This window comes from Magnolia sinica, chromosome 18 (genome assembly GCF_029962835.1).
Source record: "Magnolia sinica isolate HGM2019 chromosome 18, MsV1, whole genome shotgun sequence".
Classification (NCBI taxonomy): domain Eukaryota; kingdom Viridiplantae; phylum Streptophyta; class Magnoliopsida; order Magnoliales; family Magnoliaceae; genus Magnolia; species Magnolia sinica.
Genome location: NC_080590.1, coordinates 26,441,413 through 26,465,300, shown reverse-complemented (window position 1 = coordinate 26,465,300; position 23,888 = coordinate 26,441,413). Strand labels below are relative to the sequence as shown.

The 23,888-nt window shown below is 42.2% G+C and overlaps 1 protein-coding gene across 1 annotated transcript; it reads left to right on the top strand.

Annotated features, from left to right (window-relative positions):
• Positions 1-7,793: 7,793 nt before the first annotated feature.
• Positions 7,794-23,836, top strand: LOC131232983 (proteasome subunit beta type-4-like). The gene is made up of 7 exons (XM_058229524.1): positions 7,794-7,953; positions 8,043-8,104; positions 19,585-19,661; positions 22,205-22,334; positions 22,561-22,720; positions 22,834-23,019; positions 23,451-23,836. The coding sequence occupies exons 1-7, from the start codon at positions 7,948-7,950 to the stop codon at positions 23,562-23,564; spliced, it is 735 nt and encodes a 244-aa protein (XP_058085507.1). The 5' UTR covers positions 7,794-7,947; the 3' UTR covers positions 23,565-23,836.
• The last annotated feature ends 52 nt before the right edge of the window (positions 23,837-23,888 follow it).

Here is a 23,888-nt window from a genome sequence, read left to right as displayed (position 1 = left end):
CCTCGGTGATGACTCATCGCCTCAACATCGATCCGACCTACCGACCGATCCGACAGAAGTAACAACCGCTCCGCCCCGAAAGGTACGCCATCATTGAGGAAGAGGTTAGCAAGCTCCTTAAGGATAAATTCATCGAGGAGATATACTATCCGGAATGGGTAGTTAACGTCGTACTCATTAAGAAAGCCAATGGGAAGTGGCGAGTCTGTATTGACTATACCGACTTAAACAAAGTCTGCCCAAAGGACAACTTTCCTCTTCCAAGGATCGATCAACTGGTGGACAGCATGGCAGGACATGAACTTCTTAGTTTTATGGATGCTTATTCTGGATACAATCAAATTGTAATGCATCAATCAGATAAATCTAAGACTACCTTTGTCACTGACAAAGGACTTTACTGTTATCGTGTGATGCCATTTGGTCTAAAAAATGCAAGAGCGACCTACCAACGATTGGTAAACAAAATGTTCGTCCGGTAGATCGGCCGAACCATAGAAGTGTACATTGATAACATGCTCGTTAAAAGTATATACGCGGCCGATCATATTGCCGACCTAGAAAAGATGTTCCTCATCCTTCGAAATACCAGATGAAGTTGAACCCGAGCAACTGCGCGTTCGTGGTAAGCTTGGGTAAGTTCCTCAGATTTCTGGTCAGTCAGCGAGGGATTGAAGCAAATTCGAAAAAAATCAAAGCATTGCTCAACATGAAATCTCGAAAAACGATCAAGGATATACAAAAGTTGACTGGACAAGTAGCTGCACTCAACCGCTTCTTCTCTCAAGCTACCGATAAATGCCTCTCGTTCTTCAAACAACTCAAGGGTCGGCAAACGGTAAAGTGGACGGAAGAGTGTGAAGTAGCGTTCCAACAGTTGAAATCATACCTCGAATCTCCACCTGTCTTATCGAAACTTGAGCCTGGGAAAGCTTGCTTTTGTACCTAGAAGTTTCCGACGCAGCAGTAAGCTCAGCTCTGATACGGGAGCATGAAGGAAAACAATTGCCGGTGTATTATGTCAGCAAAATACTATTACGGGCAGAAACAAGATATCCGCCTTTGAAGAAGGTAGCCCTAGTACTAGTCATCTCCTCGTGACGACTTCGGCCATATTTTCAAGCTCACACTATTGTCGTCATGACTAACCTCCCATTACATCAGATCCTTCAGAAACCAAAAGCTTCCAACCGGCTAACGAAGTGGGCAATCTAGCTTAGTGAATTCGACATTCAGTATAAGCTGAGAATGGCGATAAAAGGACAAGTTGTGGCCAACTTCATCGCTGAAGTCACTCCACAAGCCACTTCATTTACTGAGCTTGGAACCGAACAATTGACAACTGCTTCTCCCGAGTCATTGCCCGACCCAATCCCCTGGAAGGTTTATGTCGATGGCTCATCCAACTCTAAGGCAAGCGGGGCAGGAGTCGTCCTGAAAACTCTCGATTGAACTTACATGTAATATGCCTTAAGACTTGGATTTCAAGCCTCGAACAATACAGCAGAATATGAAGCCTTGTTACTCGATCTCTGACTGGCAGCCGGCCTAGGTGTGACCCATCTCAACGTATTCAGTGACTCGCAATTGGTCATCAATTAGGTCACTAGCGTATATCAAACAGGTAAAGAGCAATTAAAAGCATACATGAAGAAGGCTAAAGAATTGATCGATGGTTTTCAACTGTGTATCGTCACTCAGATCCCTCAAACAGAAAATGCTAAGGCCCACTTTTATTGGCGAAACTTACCTCAGTCGACGAAGACTTTATACCCAGGTCCGTTCTGATCGAGTATGTCACTAAGCCGAGCATCGACGACCCGCTTAGCTCGGCCGTACATTAAATCGACTTGGAACCCACTCGGCTCGACCCGATTGTCCAATATCTCGGTAGTCGAAAATTGCCTGATGATCATGCTGAAGCCCGACGATTGAAAATTCGAACCTCTCGTTACACCATAATTGACGGGGTATTGTATAAGAAATGATTTTTCGCTCCTTTGCTACGCTGCCTAATCATGATGAAGCCGATTATGTACTGTGGGAGATCCACGAAGGGATTTAAAGAAATCACTCGAGAGGTTGGTCACTCCCACATAAAGTCCTACGACAAGGGTATTACTGGCCGACCATTCAGCATGATGCTCGCAAGCTCGTCCAAAGTTGCGACAAATGCCAGTGATTTGTAACCATCGCAAGATAGCCACCCGAGGAGTTGACCCCTATGGTTGGCCCCTGGCCCTTCGCACAGTGGAGAATCGATATAATCGAACCGCTCCCTTTAGGAAAAGGTTAGGCCAAGTTCGCCATTGTTGCAGTAGATTACTTCATAAAGTGGGCCGAAGCCGAGTAATTGGCTAGGATAACCGAACAAAAGATCACATATTTTGTCTGAAAAAATATCATCTGCCGATTTGGGATACCTCGGACCATTGTTGTCGACAACGGAAAGCAGTTCGATAACCGGCAGTACCGAGAGATGTATGATAATCTCGGAATCAGAAATGTCTACTCGTCCCCCATCATCCTTAGACAAACGGACAGGTCGAGGCAGTCAACAAGATCATCAAGTAACATCTGCCAACTAAACTCGACCAAGCTAAAGGAACATGGGCAGAAGAGCTTCCTAAAATATTGTGGGCATACCGAACCACTGCTCACACTACCACGGGAGAAACTCCCTTCTCCCTTGCATATGGATCGAAAGTCGTTACTCTAGTCGAGATCGGACTGCCTTCAGCTCGGGTCAGTTCGTTCAATGAACAAGACAACGAAGAACTGTTGTCCCTCGGACTCGACCTTTTGGAAGAACAAAAGGAAAGAGTTCGGTTGCGTATAATGGTTCGGCAATGACAAGTAGCTCGGTTCTATAATGCTCGACTCAAAGTTAGACACTTCCGAGTGGGAGACATGGTCCTCCAAAAAACATTCCTAACCACTACGGAGGTTGGTGCGGGCACACTAAGACTCAATTGGGAAGGATCCTATGTTGTCTCAAGCACCATCCGACCCTGAACGTATCAGTTGGAAGATCTAACTGGGCGACTACTTCCCCATCCTTGTAATACTGAGCATCTAAAAATCTATTATATCTAGGTCGGCCGTTGAGCAATTAAAAAGACTCGATTAAGTAAAGAATGTAAAACATGTAAGCTGAGTTAAATGAATAAGAAAATCGAGTATATTCATTCATCAGTATAAGTTTTACATCGGGTTACATTAGTCTCTACTTCGGAACTACATTAATGGAAAAATAAAAATAGAAGCAAAAAGAGTCAGCCACGACCATGATGTCCTCTCTCCATTGCAGATGCTCTCGATCCCACCTTAAAGCTTGGTGTGCTTGAAGTTCCTAAAGCTTGGTGTGCTTAAAGTGCTTAACATGCTTCGCAATCCAAAATGAAACTCCAAGGTTCATTAGGAGCTAACACAGGAGGTAGCTCGGACTCAACTACTGCCGCCACTTGGGGCAACCTCTGGCACTGTCTCAGAAGTGACCTTAAGATCTGCCTAGCATTGGCAGACCCACCTGCCTCGGTCTCCGGACCTTCAGACCCTTCATCGAATCCCGAAAGATCAAGATCGGGGAAGGATTGCTTCATCGGTTCCACACACTTGGTGTAACCATCTGGATACAAGCGATCCCGCTCCTCTGAATACTCTCGGGACTCAAGAAAGTCCTTTACAGCCTAGACCTAAGCCTACTCAATGACAGTCTTAGTCTCGGTCTTTAGCCGAGACAACTTCTCTTCCGAAGAAGATAGAGCCTGACGACTCAGCTAACTCTCCTCCCAGGCCTCTTGCAATTGTGAGGCCAAACGAGCACTCTCAGCCCTAGAATCGTCGACGGCCTTCCTGGCGAGCCCTAAGTTGCCAACCATTATGTTGAGCTAAGTTACGGCAGCAGCGAGTTGTGCTTCCACCTCCACTACCCGTTTTTAAGCTGCTTCTGCCTCCGCTGCCCAACTCTGAGCATCAACCAGATTTGAGCTAGCCCTGAGCAAACAATGAGCGAACTGCAAAAGAAAAATGTAAAGTCAGATTAAGCTCGAAGGAATCGGCAAGATAAGTAAGAAGTTCAAGTCTTACCTCGAGGAGAATCTTTGCCGCATGAGAGAGAGTCCGCCTCTGGGGAGCTTCGAAGAGGGCAGCGAACTCTTTCTCGCTCTCATGAGAAATCGCCCAGGAGACCATATCCGACACAGCCCGCTGGAAGAACGATGCCTCCTGTTGAGTCGTCTCCCCTCTTGAAGGCTCCCCTCTCCTCTCCTCCCCCGTCTACTCCGGAACTAGCGATAGGTCTTGAGTCAGGAGCCACCTGAGGCTCGGGAGCTACCTGAGCCTCGAAAGCCATCGCCTCCCCCACTTTCGTCCCCTCCAAGTCGAGGATTATCACGGTCGGGACAACTGGGGTAGTTTGCCCCTTAGCCTTCGAAACCGTCTTCGGCTTCTTTGGAGGTGGAAGCCGATCCTCTGACCTTAGAGGGGCCTTCATTTTGGAAGGCGGACGAAGAATCGGCATTGCCTCAGCTATTTCTGCATAAGGAAATACAAGATGAGTTAAACCAAATTCAAAGGGAATGTAATGAGATAACTAGAAAGTACCTGTTAAGGCCGAGTCCAAACCCGATTCAAGCAGATGCTCCGGTTGGAGAAGTCTCTTCTAAGACCGCTGCTCCGGACTCAACTCCCTCGGATCCTTAATCTGAGCTAAAGCGCCTGCTCTGAGCTTCAACCTTCGCCCAGGGATATCTGTGAAATGCATTTAGTCGGACTTAAAGACACTGGTACGAGAAGATAAAGAAAAAAGTGCGTGCCGAGTCAACTGCTTGGAAGAACGCCCGAGGAACACGAGACTCGATGGGCCCTGACTCGGCAGTCTCCCAGCGGCCACACGCCCAGAACCATCTATCTCTCCAGTGCTTGTTGGAGGTAGGTGGGTTGGTTATTAAAGGTTACCAGCCGGGCTGCTGCGGATTCAACCATACTTGAAACAGATAGAGAAACTCGTTGATAGTCAGTGGGGGCTGCTCTATCTCAGCCCATAACACCGAGCATCTGAACAAGTTCCTCCACCCGTTTGGAACTATCTACCTGGGCGCTATACGAAGTCGGGAAAGCAGATTCCAAGCTATTCCTTGGAGGGGCAGACGTAAGCCGCATTGCGGAGCGACTTGAAAAATTGCAACCATCCCAACAGGAGGATGGTCGAGTAATTCACTCGGCAGAGGGAGACGGATAGTGACTGAGTCCGAGACATGGTACCCAACCCTAATCCTGTCCAGATCCGCCTCCGTTAAAACTGAGGGAGCCAGACCCCTCTACTCATCTCCAGCCTCCCCTCCCTCGGCCGCTGATTCAGCAGCTCTCGCCGATCACCGGGTAGGGACCGACTCACTGGCTCCTTCGGCCTCCTCATCCTCTTCTTCCGATTCCTCCTCAGGAGGATTAGGTCTACCCAGGGCAGTCGCTAGGGATGCCCTTCCATGGGAAGGACCCGCAGAAATAGGACACTCCGCCGAGGACTCAGCCACCCTATCAGAGTGCTGAAATGCAGCATTGGCACCTACGACCATCTCTGCCAGCAATGAAGGAAATTCCGAGACATCCCAGAAACGCCTCGCTTCACCTTCGTCACCGGAAACTCCCTCCTTGGGGGCTTAAGGAGTCGTGCATTGCCATTGAAATTGAAAATGAAAGGGAGAAAGAGAGAGTTCGAAACTCACTGGAGATAGCGAAGAGGGCGAAACTAGGGGGAACAGATAGACAGAAGCTCGAAACGAAAAGAGAAAATGGGAGAAAGTGGCGGAAAGAAAAATAAAAATCAAAGAGAAAGCAACAAAGGGGAGAGAAGCAAGCGTGCGAAAATGGGAAAAATGCGTCCCGCTCCTCCTTTTATAGCCCTGCCACGTGGCAGGGGCATTTAAGGAGGAGTCGAATCAATAGCCGCTTCGGCTCCCCTGCCTGACACATGGTGCACGCCGACTGGCGTAGACGTCGCCCTCACCACGTGTCCGATGCTTATAAGCGGGAAAGAGCGCCCCGACGGCTACCCGCTCACGCGACCTCGATCGACGAACCGTCGCGTGCTCTGGACGACGTAAGACTCCTGCGAGCATTAAATGATCATCTTAAAGTTAGTCCCAGCTCAAGCCGACTCAACAATTACTCTACTCCATAGCGTCAACAACGTTAAGGCAAGGAGTAGGGTGCTTACTATTGGGGGAAAAATAAAATAAGTCCGAAAGCTCGGCTATGGAATGGACCAACTCTACTGACGTCGCCCGGTGATCCGAGGCAATAAGCCCGATTGAGGCAGGTAAGCAAAAAGCCTAAAGGAGAGACTTAGCTCTGGTTCCGGGGAATAAATCCCGGCTGAAACCTACAAAGTCATGAGCCATAAGGTAAAGTATATAAGATGTATAAAGTTGACTCGGTAAACGAGGCAGCAACATCCAAAGAGGCGATTAAGGCCCAAAGCTTAGAAGCCACTCGACCGACCATAAAACCGACCCATGTTTGAGTCGGTTACAGAGTCGACTATCGGATTAAGAGAGGATATTGATTATGGATCGGTTTCATTTCATCCGACAGAAGGCAAATAGTATTATCCTTATAGCCAGATCATTAGAGTCGGTTAGGACTGAGCCGAGCAAGGAAAAGACGGTGTAAATGAAAACGCTGTCTCGAAAATCCAATGAGAGGATTTCCGATCCCGAAAATCTCGGGATCGGATAGAGTCCAAAAATGGGTTAAAATCAAAACTCTGAGATATCAGGAGAAGAATCCTTGCACGCCAGGGCCCTCCCATTCTTATAAGTATAGGAGACCTCCAAGGTGAAAGGTATACAAAAACTCTCTCCCAGAACCCCTCAATACTATAAGACCCAGATTCCTCCTTCCAATCTCTTCCAATCCGTCCAACCAAACACACCCCAAGCACGATTGAACAAGATTAAAAGGGATGAGCTCAATTTTAAGGCAATGATGGTGATGTCAGTAGATTGGTTTAAGATTCATGGGTTTGCCATACCTCGAGACAAGTTCATCAGTTCTATTTGGCTTGTTTGGTATATCTCAGGATTTTACCATCACATCCCTCTTAATCCGCCTGGCCAAACAGGCCCTTAGGGTTCGGACAGGAACCATAAAGGGGAGGAGGGGATTTTAGAAATTTTGAATCAGGACTTAGGTTAGGGCACTCCACTAGGCATTTATATACCCAGTCAATCTGAAATAATGTCCGATCATGTTAGCACGCCCATTACACTGGGAAATGGTGACGTACGGCTACAGTTTTGCTTCACAACTGATGTTTGGCATGCACGTACGTCAATCCAGATCGACCAGATGGTGGACCACATTGATCATCTTGCATGACCCAACATACAAAATGATTGAATATCCACCTCATCTCTACTCATAATTGTCCATTCCGTAGCCACCAACTAACTGGACGGTTAGGAATACACAATAACTATGGGTCCCACTCATCATTCATCAACAACGTTGCCTCCTCGCAGGATTCCGTACACTGGGACACCCTTCAATGATCCACTCTAGCAGCATATGTTCAAGGCATAGCTGGTGAGCTGTTTATCTCGTCCGATCAACGGTTCGGATCAATTAAAAAGGGTCCAGCCGTGTGATAGATGATGCCACTCATCCGATGGTTCTCCCCACGAATATACCCAGGTCCGAAAGCCAGTCCTGTCCATTCATAAAGTGGGCCCACCTGATGTAGCAGGATCTCGTACCGCCACGTGTGAGCTGATTCTCGGGAGCATTTCTCCTCTTGCTTGGAGGAAGGGCAAAGGTACTTGAACATTCTGAAAGCGCAAAACCCTCTCTCCTTGGCTCTTTCTTTATCGGTAACCGATCAGATTGCAAATCTTCCCCAAATTTCCCTGCAAAAAAATTCCTAGGGTTTCGTCGTTTCACCTAGAAATGAATGTGAGCTCTCTCTCTCTCTCTCTCTCTCTCTCTCTCTCTCTCTCTCTCTCTGCAGATGGCTTTCTGAGACCTTATCTTGATTTCTGTAGTTCTCTGCTGATGCTGGTAAAGAAGGTTCGGAGAGCTTCGTTGTGGACTCGGAAAGGACTCTGTAAGTCCTCGATTTCTTGCCTTTCACCCCTTTTTTCTCCTAATTTAGAAACGACTATGTAAGATCTTGATTTTATTGGTTGCTGGATGAGTTTAATTTCTTTATATTTGGAAGTGTCTTCAATTTTTGTTCAAAACAATCTGTCTGGCCATATCCACCTAAGTGTTTAATCCAGTGGCCCCACTGTCTACGACCATGGCCCGGAAGTCCGACTAGTTGGATAATCATAACTGGTCAATCTGCAGCGCGCATCAAAATAAAAAGTGAGAAATGAATCATAATGGACAGTGAAGATTCTACCCATTGGATGGTTAAATTCATCCAATAGATAGGATTTTGCGGGCCATGGCCTGTCCATCTTGAGGGCCACGGCGTTGGCCATCTCGACCACCATACACTGAATATATTACAAGAGAGCTTGTATCTGAAAGTATTCAAAGACCATCATCCATGTATGAGGTCATAGATCTTAATCACTCTATTATCCATTGGACCCAAAATAAGAGAAGAAAAGCACACAATAGTGATCTTACTAATGACTCATCATATGTCTCAATTCTGATTTGATTGGAATTAATGCACGTTGCAAGTTTAGAGGTTATATTTTGTGACTCGGTATTGGATAGTCTTTTGTGGCTCAAATGAGTCGACTTGGTATCCTATGATATTTAAGTCATAGTTACAAGGAAACCAATTTTTTACAATTTCTGTTTCCTGCATTTATTTCTTTTCCATACTTTTAGAGCTGCTATAACAATTGCCATGAAATGAAATGTTTCACCCACATGTTTCTTACATAATTTTGCACATCCATTTCTCATAATGGTTGGTATGATTTAAAACAGTGAAGGGGTCTTATATTTGATGATTGTATTATATGTAACAACTTTTTTTTTTTTTTTGGTGAGAAATAATGATGGTTATATTAAACAAGAAAATGGAAGCTTTTCAATCTAAAGAAAGGATTATATATGTGTGTGTACGCGCACGCGCGTGTGCGTGTGGAAGATCAATGCACACCATCTTTGGCCTACAAATTGGTCAAACAGTTAGCATCTTTACCTACGTAAAAGAAATGTTTGCCTAGAGACAGTATCCAGATTTTCATCAAAACACAAATTGATTTCCATGGCTCTGAATGTTCCTCAGATCCTTAGGGCCTGTTTGGCCGGGCAGATCCCATGGTATTAGGCGGGATGGGATCAATTTTAAGGTAATGATGGTGGTGTCAGTGGATTGTCCAGAATCCCATGGGGTGGATCAATCCCGGGACTGCATGGGAGAGGCTGTTTGGGACGTCCATGGGATTGCAGTGATCCCTCAAATTTATTTTTCCTCTTGTTTGGCCAGGCGGATATCATCCCAGGATGGTACTCCTTCCACTTTGGAAACGGTATGGGGCGTTGGGCAGGGCCACGTATTGGCTACTCCCGCTGACACCAGACAATCAAAAGAAGCTTGACTGAGAGATAAAATTCCTCAGAATAGATTGCAAATCCTCCTATATGCTTAGACACAGACATGGGATTCGCAGGAGTCGCATAAGTGGCTTCTTCGTCGGAGTTGACGAATAATCTTCACAGTGAGATCAAAACAGACAAATCTCAGCCAGAAATCCAAGAAGATCGCCAGAAAAGGCAGAAATAGCCGACGTTCGTTTCTTGAAATTCCGCTTCTTTGCTGGAACAAATCAAACGGTCGCCTTCCAAGAATCGGAAAGAGAAACGAAAATTTCTGAAGATCTTGAGAAGGAAAGAATGAGAATGATGGCGGAATTCCGATAGCAAATGAGATTTGTATAGATTCTTGAGAAATCTTGCGAACCTCATCATGTTCAATGCTGAAGTGTGAAAACGGGAAGCGATACGTCGACCGTCCTCTGCAGAAATATATCAGATATCAGCGAAAACCGCATTAATGCGCCGGTATTTGCAAAGACATATCGAACATCGGTAGAAATCGCATCAATGGAGACGATTCCGTTGAGAGAGAGAGAGAGAGGTGTCAGCAACAGAGGAGAGGAGAAACTCTGTGGGATCAGCTCGAGAAGGCAGGCGGGATGACAACGAGTCCCATCGACAGATCTTACATCCCTCGCCACAGTGAGATGCATCCCGTGGGACAGCTGAGTTCCGCGGGTTATAGCCCTGCCCAAACATACCCATGGGATGGACGGGTGGGATATTGCAATCCCATCCCTTCTAATTCCACGGGATCTGCCCGGCCAAACAGGCCCTTATGAGATTACGTTACTAGGGTCTACCTCTATCAAAGCAGCCTAGGGAAATGCTTTGAAAAGATTATCAATCGTTCTCTTCAGTCCGTAACCTCCTTTCTGATGAGTGCCTAATTAAAATAGGATCAAAGAGATTGAAACTAATTGCATAAACAAAATTCCATGTACCAGATTCAAAGCATACAGATGATAAATGAAAAGATAAATGTGGAATCACTACGCACAAAGCCATGGAATGGCATAGATGTTTCTAGGGCATCATACCTCTAGAAGAAAAACCCCATTGCATGAAATTCAGAGAACATGATTTTGTTATTTCATAAAATCCTATAAACTTGTTCATATTCGTGACCTACTAGCCTATTTATAGGATGAAGTACATATGTTTTGTAGTGTCATTGTAGCACGCTATTGTAGCCACACGTAGCATGCCATATTGAGCCTATCTCTAAGATTTGATTGCATCAATTCCCCTCGCTAAAAATAAAAAATAAAAAAATCTCAAGTTGGGAATTGGTGTTTGATCTCAAAATTCGAGGTGCTTCCCTCACCAATCTTATGCCGCTTAGGTGGAAACTGATGGTGAACGACTCCATGTCAATTTGGTGCTTCATTGGCTGAATCATGTTCCCTTTCTTTTGTGTCCTTGGGTACTACCATTTCCTAGAATAGCTCCTTCGGCAATTGCTACATTGCTTGTCCTTCTTGTTGTCTAGTATTTGGGCACCTTTGTCCTACTAATGGTATGAATAGCTTTATCATCACCTTCCATGTTCCCTTGCATCACATCAATTGTCTATCACCTGTTGTCATCCTATATTGAATTATTGCCATGGCTTTGAGAATGGTCTCCATTCATCCATGCATGAAGGGTGAGTATTGGCAAAACCACAGTGCTTCTCATCGTGTTCATACATTCATGAACTACCTAGTCGGACTAAAACGAAGTATATGGAGTGCACTTTTAGTAACAATAGGATTGGAAACTAAATGACGTAGTTGCGATTGATAGGCGGGGGAGGGCATAAACACAAACCTACATTTATAGAGGGGGTGCTTTCGAATCTAAATGATTTAAAATTAGTTGGACTAAATTGTAATAGTTTCTATGTTATGCTTTCGAATCTAAATGATTTAAAATTAGTTGGACTAAATTATAATAGTTTCTATGGTATGCTTTCAAATCTAAATGATTTAAAATTAGTTGGACTAAATTATAATAGTTTCTATGGTATTAAGGAGGGAGGTTGGGAGGTGGAGTCTTCTCTCCATCGTGCTTCTCATATATGGAAATCAATATCGGGTTAGAAATTCAGGGAAGGCATATCTTTCTCTTTGGGGGACAGTACTTGTATTAGTTTTTGGAAGGACCCATGGTGTGGTAGCCACCCTCTACATATTGATTTTCGTAACCTGGCTAGTATTGTGACTTCCGTAGAGCTAAAAGTGGTAGATTGTTTCTCTTTGAGGGTTCTGTGGTTAGTCGGATGCCCCCCATGTTGGAGGAACCTAATCGATGGCAAGCTCAAAGAATTCATATCCCTTTCATATCCCTTTAAGATCTCCTTCACTTTCTGCTTCCTTCGAGGCTAATTATTTGGTCTGGGATAACCATAGTGTGGATTAGTTCACAGTTGCCTCCTTTTATTCAATACTATGCCTGTAGATGTCAAGTCTAGAGAGCTTTTGCTTACCACTTTTGGTTCTATGGTGCACCTCCTAAGGTGACTGCCTTTTCTTGGTTGGTGGCCATAAAGAAAGTGTTGACAATCGATAACCTTTAAAAGCGTGGAATGACTATTCTGAACATGTGTTGCCTATGCAAGCCAGATGTTGAATCCATATATCATCTTTTTATCCCATGCCCTTTCACCTTCAAAGTTTGGTTGCACTTCCTAGCTTTATTTGGGACGCCTTGGGTTATGTCGAGGTCAATTGGTGGTCTCCTTTAGTTGTAGGATAGGGGAGGCATAGTGGTGCAACCTAGTTATCGAGTCAATGAGATCTTGATACCCAAATTGCAAAGATTTTTTTTTTTTTTTTTTATAACACTTGCAGGAATAATGGAGTAGAGAGGGAAAAAACTTTTATTAAAGAAGAACTACAAAAACTTAAAGAAGAACTACACTTCGAAAATTATTCAAATGCCCAACTCCTACACCACTACCCCTTTTTATAGTTCCCAAAAAAATCCTTAATTGCTTAATTGAAATCTCTACAATTAAGATAATCAATCATAATTTATTACAAACTAATCTAATCTTTCTTCATATGGCAAAAGCCTAGTGAAAAGCAAACATGAAAGGCAATCAACACTCAAAATCTAGCCCATATCTTCGATCATATCAAGTACACCCTCATCACATCTTTAAATCAACCCCGCATGTATCCCAAAAATAGTAAATTATAATTCCCAAATCTGTAAATTATCAGCCCAAAAATCAGCACATGTTGCGCTCTATGGTGGGCTATGGTCCTATGTCTTGTCGGGCCCTGCAATGGGCCTAGATGGGCTTAAGTGGTCTAGGCCCTACAGTGGGCTGGATGGGCCTGCATCACATAGTCAAGAAAGTTAGGGCTATATGGCAGTTGGTTTTGCCTGCTGTTTCGTGGGCTATTTGGAGTGAGAGGAATAGGCGTTGCTTGTAGAATATTGAAGAATCATGTGAAGTAGTGATAGCTCTTATTAAATTGTTGGTTTCTATGTGAGTTGTGGTCCTAAATGTGGAGCATGATGTTATTTTGGCAATTTTAGGGATGTGATCTTTTTAGCTTTTTCCTTGTATTCTTTTCTCGCTGTGGTTGCATGCGGGCCTTTAATAAAATTTCTAGTATCCTTTTTAAAAAAAGTTGGACTAAAGCAAAGTATATGAGTGCACTTTTAGTAACAATAAGAGTGGAAACTAGGAATTAGTTTAGATTGTTGACCGAGAATTTATCCCAAATTACCACTTTCAATAACTTAGGTTGATAATTTGTGAGAGTGGAGAGATTAAGAAGGATGTTGCCCATATAATTCATGCTGGGTGGAAGAAACGAAGATGTGCCTCTAAAGTTTTATTTATCGTGGTGTACCACTCAAATTGAAAGGGAAATTTTAGTTAGGATAGCTATAAGACCCGTCATGCTCTATGGGACAAAATGTTGGTTGGTTAAGGTATAACATTTTCGTAGGTAATAAGATGAGGGAAAGTAAACTTTAGATGGTTTGGTCATGTGCAATGGAGACCAAGAATTGCGCTTGGCTAGGAGTGAGTTAATACAATTTGAAGGTTCTAAGAGGGCAAGGGGAAGGCCTAAAAGTATGTGGGCAGAGGTAGGAAGAAAAGATTTGATGACTCGTGGTCTAATCGAAATTATGGTCGAGTGGAATGGCCGAACAGAATTCATGTAGCCAACCGTAGTTAGTTAGGACGAGGCCTAGTAGTGATGATCATTATGATGATATGTGCTTCTTCTATATCCACATTGCAATTTGATATGCCTCATCTATAGTTTCCGGTTGGGTTCTACCACCTCATTCCGAATATTCTCTCTACGCCATCTACAATAACAAGCTACTTGTACTTTTTATTCTACCAACTCATAACTTAAAATCAAATCTTTATACTTTTGAGTATACTCAATTGTTAAATTATACTAATCTAAGAGCTCTCTTGACATTCTTGTCTTCATTACCTAACAACAAAAAAACTCGTGCTTCATCTTAGCCTTCATCTCGCCCAAATTGAGATTGATTGAAGACCACATGCTGCAAGTTTCTCATTGCTGAATTTGACCACTTCGGGGTAGACCCGTTTAATTTCAATTCTCCAAAATCCAAATCGTAACTTGATTTTGATGGTCAAAAGAAACTGCCCAAATAATTTTCCTTCAACTCCAACCAATCTTGGAAAATGTTTGGGTCAATGCTACCTATGTGTCCGTGGTTTTCACTTTCACTCTTTTGATTAGATCTTCTATGCAATGAGTAGGGCTGGCCATGGGTTGGGTCACCCATGAGCCAACTAGCTCGACTTGTTTTTTAGGCAGGTTCAAGCCAAACTAAATGGGTAGTGTTTCAAGCTTGGGCTGGAAAATGTGTCCCATTTAAGTATGATTCGGGCTTGGTTGAACCTACCTGATCCACCTTATCTGTGCATGTTACCAATGCACTAGGCCAAAAGACTTGACCCGAAGCTCAAAACAAACTAACAGAAGATATTCATACATACATGGATATGATGTATTTATGTAGTATGTATTAGTAATTGAGGTGAATTGGCCATACCTTTTGCCCTATACGCCCTCCTTAAACATAAGTAGTGTCCTGTTGGGTTGATCGAGTCCAACCCGACTACAACTATATGGGTTGGGTCAGGTCGAGTTGTGCTTGTACTTGATGAATTTTAAGTTGGTTGAGTTTGTGTCGACTCTGACTTACCCATTGCCACCCCTAGCGATGTGGTTGGGTGGCCTCAACATAATGCCTAGGGTCCTTGCTAAGGATATCTGGGTTGTTGATACCCCGGGTAGCTCTTATGCTCATATCTATGATGCGTGGTATCTTTGGTTGGTGTTTGAAACCAAGTTGTTTTGGGGAGAGATTACTTAATTCCACAAATTCTTCCAAATTAACCCGTGGTTCAATACTTTTTTTCTTTTATGAAGGGTAACAAGAAGTTTATGAAAATGCTTCGAGCTAGCGCAACAAATTACAAACAAAGCAAAAAACCTAAATTACAAACCTCCCAAGGACTTTATACATGATGCCCATTCCAAAACAAAGGATTTCGTCCTAAATAACACCTCCTTCTAGCCGGAAACATCGAAAGCATCTACTACTTGCCCCCCCTCCCCCCCCCCAAAAAAAAATAAATAAATAAAAAATTGCCCACCAGATAATCGGAATAGTCCGTCTTTAAAGAGCAGTTTTTTACCTTCCAATTCTCACACTATGCTAACTTGGGAACTGGGGAGTAACTTCTCAATCATGGTGTGTCATAAAGTCTGTTACGTAAAGATAACGGTGGCAACCGTTTCATATTATGGGGTCATAAAGGCCGTTATGGAAAAAATGACCCATAAAGGCCGTTACAGCTCCTGTAATGGCCGTAATGGCCCCATAACGATCCGTTATGGGATTGATATAGGTTTTTCGTTTTTTTTTTTTTCAATAAAAAAAGAGAGCGTAACAATCATAATGACTGTTATACCCAGCATTGTAAAGGTAATGACGATGGCTGTTACGCCCGTTGTTACCGCTATTGAATACCTTCTCAATTGAGTAAGGCATAGCCAATGACATGCCATAGGAATTGATAAATTGACTTCAAATCTCTAAAATAAATTCGCAATGAATGAATAGGTGGTTGTTCGATTCCGCATTAGCCATGTGCATCACGCACACATTGGGAAGTACTATAGATCTTCTTTAAAGGTTGACAAGGGTCAGAACTCATTCCTTCCAACCAACCAACCAAATGCCACTACTTTCAAATGGGCCTCGTGGTATCATATGTGGGACGTATGAGCAAACTGTTCATCCTCGGGCAGGTTATATAACCACCCATAGAAAGATCGAACCAAGAAACGACCCAATTTATCCTTTAGCGATACTAGCTTGTCTTGCTCTTTTATAACCGAAATATACAAGTGAAGCTTATCCAACAATCTCACAAATTCCTCCACTTGTTTAACAAGTCTCTATGGCAGGGGGCCGACCAAACTATGTTGTTTCCCTCTTGAGAGAGGTAATCAGAAGGTGTGGGAACATAACTTGAAGAGTAGAGTTGTTATCCCACATATCTTCTCAGGATCGGATTTTCTCACCATTACCTAGGAAGAAGCCAACCCCAACTTCAATTTCTTCCTTTTGTGATGAGATTCCCTTCCATATATTAGAGGCTCTTTATAGGGAGAAATATCTAACCCACCATCACTCTCCTAGCACCCTTACTACCCTGCGACGACGTCTCTCGACCACAATTCTGCCTTCTCCTATAATCTCCACAATAATTCCCCCCCCCCCCCCACTTTTGGACATTTGAAGAGGGCAGATTTGATAGGGTTGACTTGATGAACGTTACGTGACTATCAAGAGATAAGTATTGACATTTCCATTTAGCTAATTTCTCTCAAAATGCTCTACAATTGTGTTCCGTAAATGCTTAGTTCGCTTCCCAATGTAGAGAGGGAGCCTGAGGTAGGTTAAAGGGAAGGCCCTTGCTCTACAACCAAACACACATCCTCACCAAGTGAACCACCTCCTCTTTAGACACACACGCCCCTAGCATCTCACTCTTGGCAACATTCATTTTTAAACCTAAAACTACTTCAAAGCATAGAATAATCATTCTCAATTTTTCCATCATAGCCTCATCAACTTCACCAAATAAAGGGGTATCATCAATGAATTGCACATGAGAAGTTGGGTAATTCACCCTAAACCGTCAAAAGAGATCAACTTCTTGCCATTTCGCAAGCATCCTTCCCAAAGCCTCTCTACCATTACCACAAACAGATAGGAGGATAGAGGATTACCTTGCCTGATACCCCTCGAGGCTTGAAGAAGCCTTTCAAAGAGCCATTCACCAAGACGGAGAATCTAGTTGAACTTTTACACTCCCTAATCCATCCTCTCCATCTCGGCCTTCAATCCATGTGTCTAAGCATGTAATCGAAGAACCTCCAGTCAATGTTATCATACGCCTTCTCTAAATTCAACTTAGACACTACACCTCTGCCTCCCTCCTCGTGCCGAGAATCAACGCATTTGTGAGTTATAAGAACACTATCAATGATCTGCCTACCTCAATGAAAGTGCTTTGATTTTTAGATACGACTGTCGTCAAAACCACCCGAAACCTAGAAGCTAGCTTTTTTGCTAGAATCTTTTATGGCCTACCAATCAGGCTTATCAATCCAAAATCTCTTAGGTTGTTTGCTTCTATAATCTTTGGGATTATAGCGATAAAGGATGCACGCAACTCCTCCAACTAGCAACTTCTATCATAAACGCTAACAAGAAGCTCATGATATCCTCTTGACCAACTCCTTAAATTGGTAATAGAAGGCCATAGGAAAGCCGTCGGGGCCTGGGGCCTTATCCCTACCCAAAGATGCCACGGTAGTCTTGATTTCTTCCCCTTAAAAAGGCTTGTCAAGAGCGGCCGAGTTTCAAGACCAACTAGCGTATTTATAGGCTGAAGCATATGCGTTTCCAAGTGAAACTCAAACTAACCTTGATTGGTGCACACGCTCTTAATCATATTCAGCTACTAATAACAAACTGTTCCTAAAATGCAAAAAAAAAAAAAGAAAAAAAAAAGGTCATGCTAGAAGTCTAGAACTCTAAAGTATACTAGGACTCAAGATAAGCCATATTTACTGTAGCGTCAGTGTAGATTGCTACTGTAGCGGTCTGTAGCACAAAACAGGGAATCTTATCTCTGCATCATTCACCTCTATGGTGGGGCCTGAGAGGGACATCTAGGGTTGGCTTTTGTCATCACAAAGAATTCCGTCAATTCTGGGAAGCCCTATATTCTGATTCATCAGGACCTTGGATTATCTTCACAAGAAGTTCCGAGATTCAATTTCCACCATCCATTTGGAGGTTTCCTGCTATTTGGGGTCACTTTTACCTTCCTTTTTGGAATTAACCACAGGTCTCCAATTGAAGTATAAATCGAATGGCACAACTCCCCAATATTTGGTCCGAATAAGAGCTCATTTTATAATGTTACTTCAGCTGTGGCCCAATAAAATTTCCATCTTTCAAAAAATATAAAATTATAATGTTACTCTGGATTCTCGACAACTTTCTGAATCTTCTCAAAAGCATTGTCAAAGATGTCATTATTGCACTCTTTCCAAATTCCCTCGCAAAGAGCCAACAGCAACACACTCCAAAGGATTCTTCCTCTTTCCTTGAAAAAGCTACCTCTCCACCTCTTTAACCCTTCCCCAAGCTTTTGATTGAAAATTCAAGAAAACCTGAAAAGGTTAAGGAAATGTGCTCATATTGTTCTAATCTCACTGTAATGGGTAAACAACTGATGTACTCTTTCTTCTTCCTTGCACATGAAACACATATTGGGAAGTCTATGCTACCTACTTGTAGATGATCCAGTGCGAGAATTTTATCTGGCTTGGCTACCCATGCAAAGTCTTCCAGCTACAGTTGCATAAAGTGTGAAGTGGCAAAAAGATTCGGATGCAGGAGTGGGGACGCATCTGTTTGAAAATGTTTTCAAGTATAAACAGATGGGGAGAGGGAATGATTCAGTCCCTGTTAGAAGGATTCTGCAACTAAGCTCCCACCCTTGGTGGCACCAACGATCTCCAACCCCTACTGTGGTATAAATATTGGAAACAAGCTGATTGGGTTTGGTCTCCACACCCAAGAGTCTTCCCCTTTGAGATGTACATCTCATTCAAGGGTGTGCAAGAGATTTGCATACGCCTTCACCTTTTCATCTTTGAGGTTTCTCTTAGAACAAGATTCTAAACCAACTTCTGCCAATCTTCATGGCAAATCTTTAATGAGAACTTCCATTTTTTTCATGTTATTCTATAAAGCACCAATTTTGACATGATGGTCTCATTTCCCAGTCACCCATCCTCCAAAAATGTTATTCTATCCCCTTTCAAAACTTTGGATCTAGCGACATCTCAAACTAGGATCTCCACTGGGTTTTGGCGCTCCCCAACCTTGGAAACATTCTTTGGAACATGCAACTAAGCTGATGCAGATTCAATCGGAAGAATGATTCATGCGGCAAAAAGTCAAGTCTTCCATTCATCTAGTTCTTTTTGCAATGGATAAAATGAAGAAAACTGTAATGAACCCAAACATTAGCAGAACTGCAGAAGTGATCTAAGAAATCTTAACTGTCCACATTCTTTACATTAATTAAATATAAAAACCTTAAAAAGGAGATCCTATTCAACTCCAGTGAAACATAAAAGGCTAATGGATAAAAGAAATCTAGCAGTAAAAGTTCCAATAATAAAATGTACTTATTTTTTCACATTTTTTAATTTTTTTTCTTGGATGGAGATGAGACTGAAAATATGTTGCTATTGTCAGCTATGATATGGTTTTTAAATACAAAAGATTGATTGTTTGAAGCCATATGTACAAATCAAGCATGTATTCTGCAAAAAGGTTCAAGTTAGTGGACAATTCCTTGTTAACGTTGCTGTAGATCTTTTGATACAAAAATGATTACCTGATTCTAATTGAGTGGATCTTCCATAGGTATCCATATGTCACTGGTACATCAGTCATTGGAATCAAATACAAAGATGGAATTTTGATGGCTGCTGATATGGGAGGTCAGTTCCTAAACATATTACTACAGTTGGCTGCATGAACTTGCAATAGCGTCTGTTTGGTTCTTAACTATATAATATCATTCTTTTCCCAAAAGATAATGGGGATTTGATATTATTTTAGCAACTTCCATATTCACATGAAACACTCTTAGAGTCCACTCTGTGCATGCATGTTGTTACTTTTTCCATGATTGTAATATTTTCCAAAGAAATAACAGACTTGGCTGCATCTAGCAAGCATGGATTAACTGCATCCGAAGCTTGGAATTGGAGGGTTCAATGCTTGAAAAGCCACAGGATGTATGTGATACCATGGTGAATTTTGAAAAGTTGTTTAAAGAAGAGGCCTGCAGAAGACCATTTACCAAATAATCTTGAATTTGGTCTACTCAGCGACGTAATGTGGCTGATAGAAGAGGAAGGAGGCGAATGATTTCCTGGGTCAAGATAAGGCCCTGGGGCCTGAGCATGATTTCCTGGGTCAAGACAAGGCCCTGGGGCCTGAGCTTTCCCCTGGCAATTTTCAAGCTTTATTGGGAGGATGTGAAAGGTGAAGTATTGGGGTTCATCAATTAATTTTACCAAAGCATTGTTGTGAAAAAGATATGGGTGCCTCCTACATTGCCTTCATTCCATCCAATTTCAGAACTATTACTATGAATGGGAGCCTGTGCAAAATTTTGATTGGAGTGTTGGGATTGAGATTTTGAAACGTGTTGGGCCCCATTATTTTTCCTTCTTGGGGGCATTTGTCAAGGAGCACCAGATTTTGATGGAGTTTCAATTGCCAATGAATGGACTCTTCATAAATCGAATATGCGAAGAACTGCTCTGCAAAGTCAGCTTATGAAAAATTTACCATAGTATGGATTCAGGCTTCCTAAATTTTATGCTCAGAAGGCTGGTTTTGGTATAAGGTGGGCAGGTTGGATCGAAGAATGTTCCTCGTCTGCCAAATTCTCAGTGCTTGTGATCACCTAAAGATTTCTTCGGGTGTTCAAGGGGTTTGAGGAGGGTACTCAATTCTTTGTAATGGTGGCAGAGGTGCTAGGCGAGATTGGAAGGCCTGGTCAAGGGGTTCAAGTGCACAAATCAAATGTTAAAACTTGACATCCGCAGTTCACAAATGCTATGTTGATATTGTACGACGTGAGTCTTCAACAAGCGGCAAATTCTAAATGTATTCTAAGATGTTTTGAGGTGGCCTCGGGTTGCAAAATTAATATCTGAAGAAGTGATCCAATGGGTGTTAACATGGAGCATAGGGAGGTGGAAGCAATGGCAATCACACTGGGTTGCAAGGTTGGTTCTCTTATCATCACTTACCTGGGATTAGGGCCGTCAATGGCTAACATTGACCCGTGGGTACCCAATGGACCCAACCTTATTTTAATGGGTATGGGTCTAATTTCTTGGTCTTGTTAAGAAATCGGTTGGAAAGAATGGGAAGTGGCTTTCTTTGCCAAGGATTAGAGGACTCAAAAAAATACCATGCAATGCACTGCAAAGAAGGTTGTTAACCCACAAGAAAGGCAAGGGGATCTGTCAAGACGTTGAACCAAGTGTTATTAGGGAAATGGTTGTGGCGTTCAATGTTGTCAAAATCGTTACCATATCGCAGATCGCAATAGGGGTTGAATCGTATCGAATCACAGATTGTACATAAATTGAAATATTTTTTTTATGATTTTCTTTAAAATATGAAAAATATAAATAAATCAGAAAAAATAAAAAATAAAAAATTTAACTTAGCAATCATCCTTTTTCCATCAATATGCACCAAGTAATACCATGTCATGATAGTGTTAAAGGATTCTTATCTTTGCTTTCCCTTTTCTATTTTTCTATTTACGACATTTTCCTATTATTTTATTTAAAAAACCGAAGTAGTGTGTAGCTTATGCTACAAGCAATGTAGCTTACTACTCGCTATAGAGGGGCGGACGCTATGCCACAGTCTACAAGCTATTTAAAACACTATCTAGGTAAATGTAGTGGCGTGCTACAAGAGAAATTGGTGATCGAATTGTTTGTCTCCTACACCTAGGAGGAGTTGTCTGATTAGACTTTTGGCTCATCTCAAAGTGACCCAAATTGTTCAAGAGGGGAGGGATAAAAGGGTTTGGAAATGGATGAAAGGAAGAAAGGATGGCTGAATCTTATTAGACTTCCATTAACAAATAATCTCTCCACATCAACCATAAACTAGAATCCCCCATTTCCTACACCTTAGAAAACACTTTCCCACCTTCCACCAACTTCTCTTTGAGAAAGCCCCATCAACTCCATGTTGAAGATAGGCTCCTACAAGTAGGGAAAGCAATTAGCTGATGCATCAATCATGCCAATGTCCAGCATATCTTGTTCAAATGTGCATTTTATGATTTACCAATATTGTTTTTCATAGCATGGTTTTACTTGGAATCATCTGGTAATTCTTTTGAGGCATTTGAACCTATCATTGATGCTATATTGCCAAATTCATCCAAGCTGATTACCTCATACATTTTTCATATTATGAGAATCTATGAATGAATTGACAGGTTCTTATGGATCTACTTTAAGATACAAGAGTGTGGAGCGGATGAAGCCTATTGGTAAACATTCTCTTCTGGGTGCCAGTGGCGAGATAAGTGATTTTCAGGAAATCTTGCGTTATCTTGATGAGCTCATGTAAGCATTCATTCTTGTAAAAAGAAAATTCATGTTGAGAAATAGTAATTAATTATAAGCCTTGAATGAGCTCTATGTATGTTTGTATGATCAACTGTTAAGACAGTGGTTAGAAGATTATATATATAACTGTTCACTTTTCCATCTTTCATTCATGATAACAAGGCAATATTTCAGAAGTTTTTACTGTCTGTCTTTGACAGTTCCAAACTCTCTATATTTGCAGCTTATATGATAATATGTGGGATGATGGGAATTCCTTGGGACCCAAAGAAGTTCATAGCTACTTAAATCGGGTGATGTATAACAGGCGTAACAAATTTAATCCTCTATGGAATTCACTTGTTCTTGGTGGAGTGAAGAATGGACAGAAATATCTTGGCACGGTAATGCCGTCTCCCTCCCTCTGCATGTGTGTGTATACTTTCTTACAACCAAACAATCAAGTACAACGTTTTGTCAATATGACTACACCTGATTATTGGTGAATTCAATCCAGGTTAGTATGATTGGTGTTCACTTCGAGGACGACCATGTAGCAACTGGCTTTGGCAACCACCTTGCACGGCCAATCCTTCGCGATGAATGGCGGGAGGACTTGAGCTTTGAAGATGCTGTTAAGCTCCTGGAGAAATGCATGCTTGTTCTGTTGTATCGTGATAGGTCAGCTATCAACAAGCTTCAGGTCAGATTCTTTCCCATATGTATCTCACCGTGTGGTACTTCCATGTAATATGTAATGCCTGGTATTCTTTAATATGATAAATAAAATAATCTTGCCAATTTACAATGATTAGCAGTAAACCGGTATATATTGGACCCTCCTATATATATCTCTATCCAATCTAATATCAGTTGGGCTCCAAAGCCGGTGAATATTGGATAAAGCACACAAGTAGTTTTATACCTGCACACACTCATACACACATTTCTCCACAAGCATGTTTGAAAGAAGGAATTCATACTGGGGTATCCAGAGGACCATGAACAAGCAATTTTGTACCGATCTGATAGTTGAAGATTTAATCCAGACTACAGTGATATACACTTGCATCATCATACATGTATAACAAGCTTGGTTATCACACTAATACTCTCATCATTTGGGAACTACAGATAGCTAAGATAACAGAAGAAGGCGTAACTATTTCTCAACCCTATGCCTTGAAGACATTCTGGGGTTTTTCTGCATTCCAAAACCCAACGAAGGGTGCTGAAGGATCGTGGTAGCTTCTTGACATTCCGAGCCATTTGTTTGTCAAACCTACAACTCGTACATGATACGAGTTTACTTGGTGAATTTCAGCTCGTGTTTCTCTTGATTATCAAAGTCGAACAGTTGCTTCGGTCTGTCGTTTATGTACTTTTTAAGTTACCCACAGGTGGTTGCTTGATGTGGCACTTCAAATGAGTCAACATGCTTTTTCAAAATATTGGATTTGCATGGTAAGAAAAAGGTGTTTCATTTTCTTAGGAAATCCTATAAATCTTTTATTATTTTCCTTCCGTTTCTTATTAGTTTATTTAGAACTTGATACGTAGCTTCTGGTTATG

What these genes read in the sequence shown, in the direction of transcription:
- LOC131232983 (XM_058229524.1), top strand. An exon ending in GTGGACTCGGAAAGGACTCT is followed by an intron (nt 8,105 to 19,584) that starts GTAAGTCCTCGA and finishes GATCTTCCATAG; the next exon opens with GTATCCATATGTCACTGGTA. An exon ending in GATGGCTGCTGATATGGGAG is followed by an intron (nt 19,662 to 22,204) that starts GTCAGTTCCTAA and finishes ATGAATTGACAG; the next exon opens with GTTCTTATGGATCTACTTTA.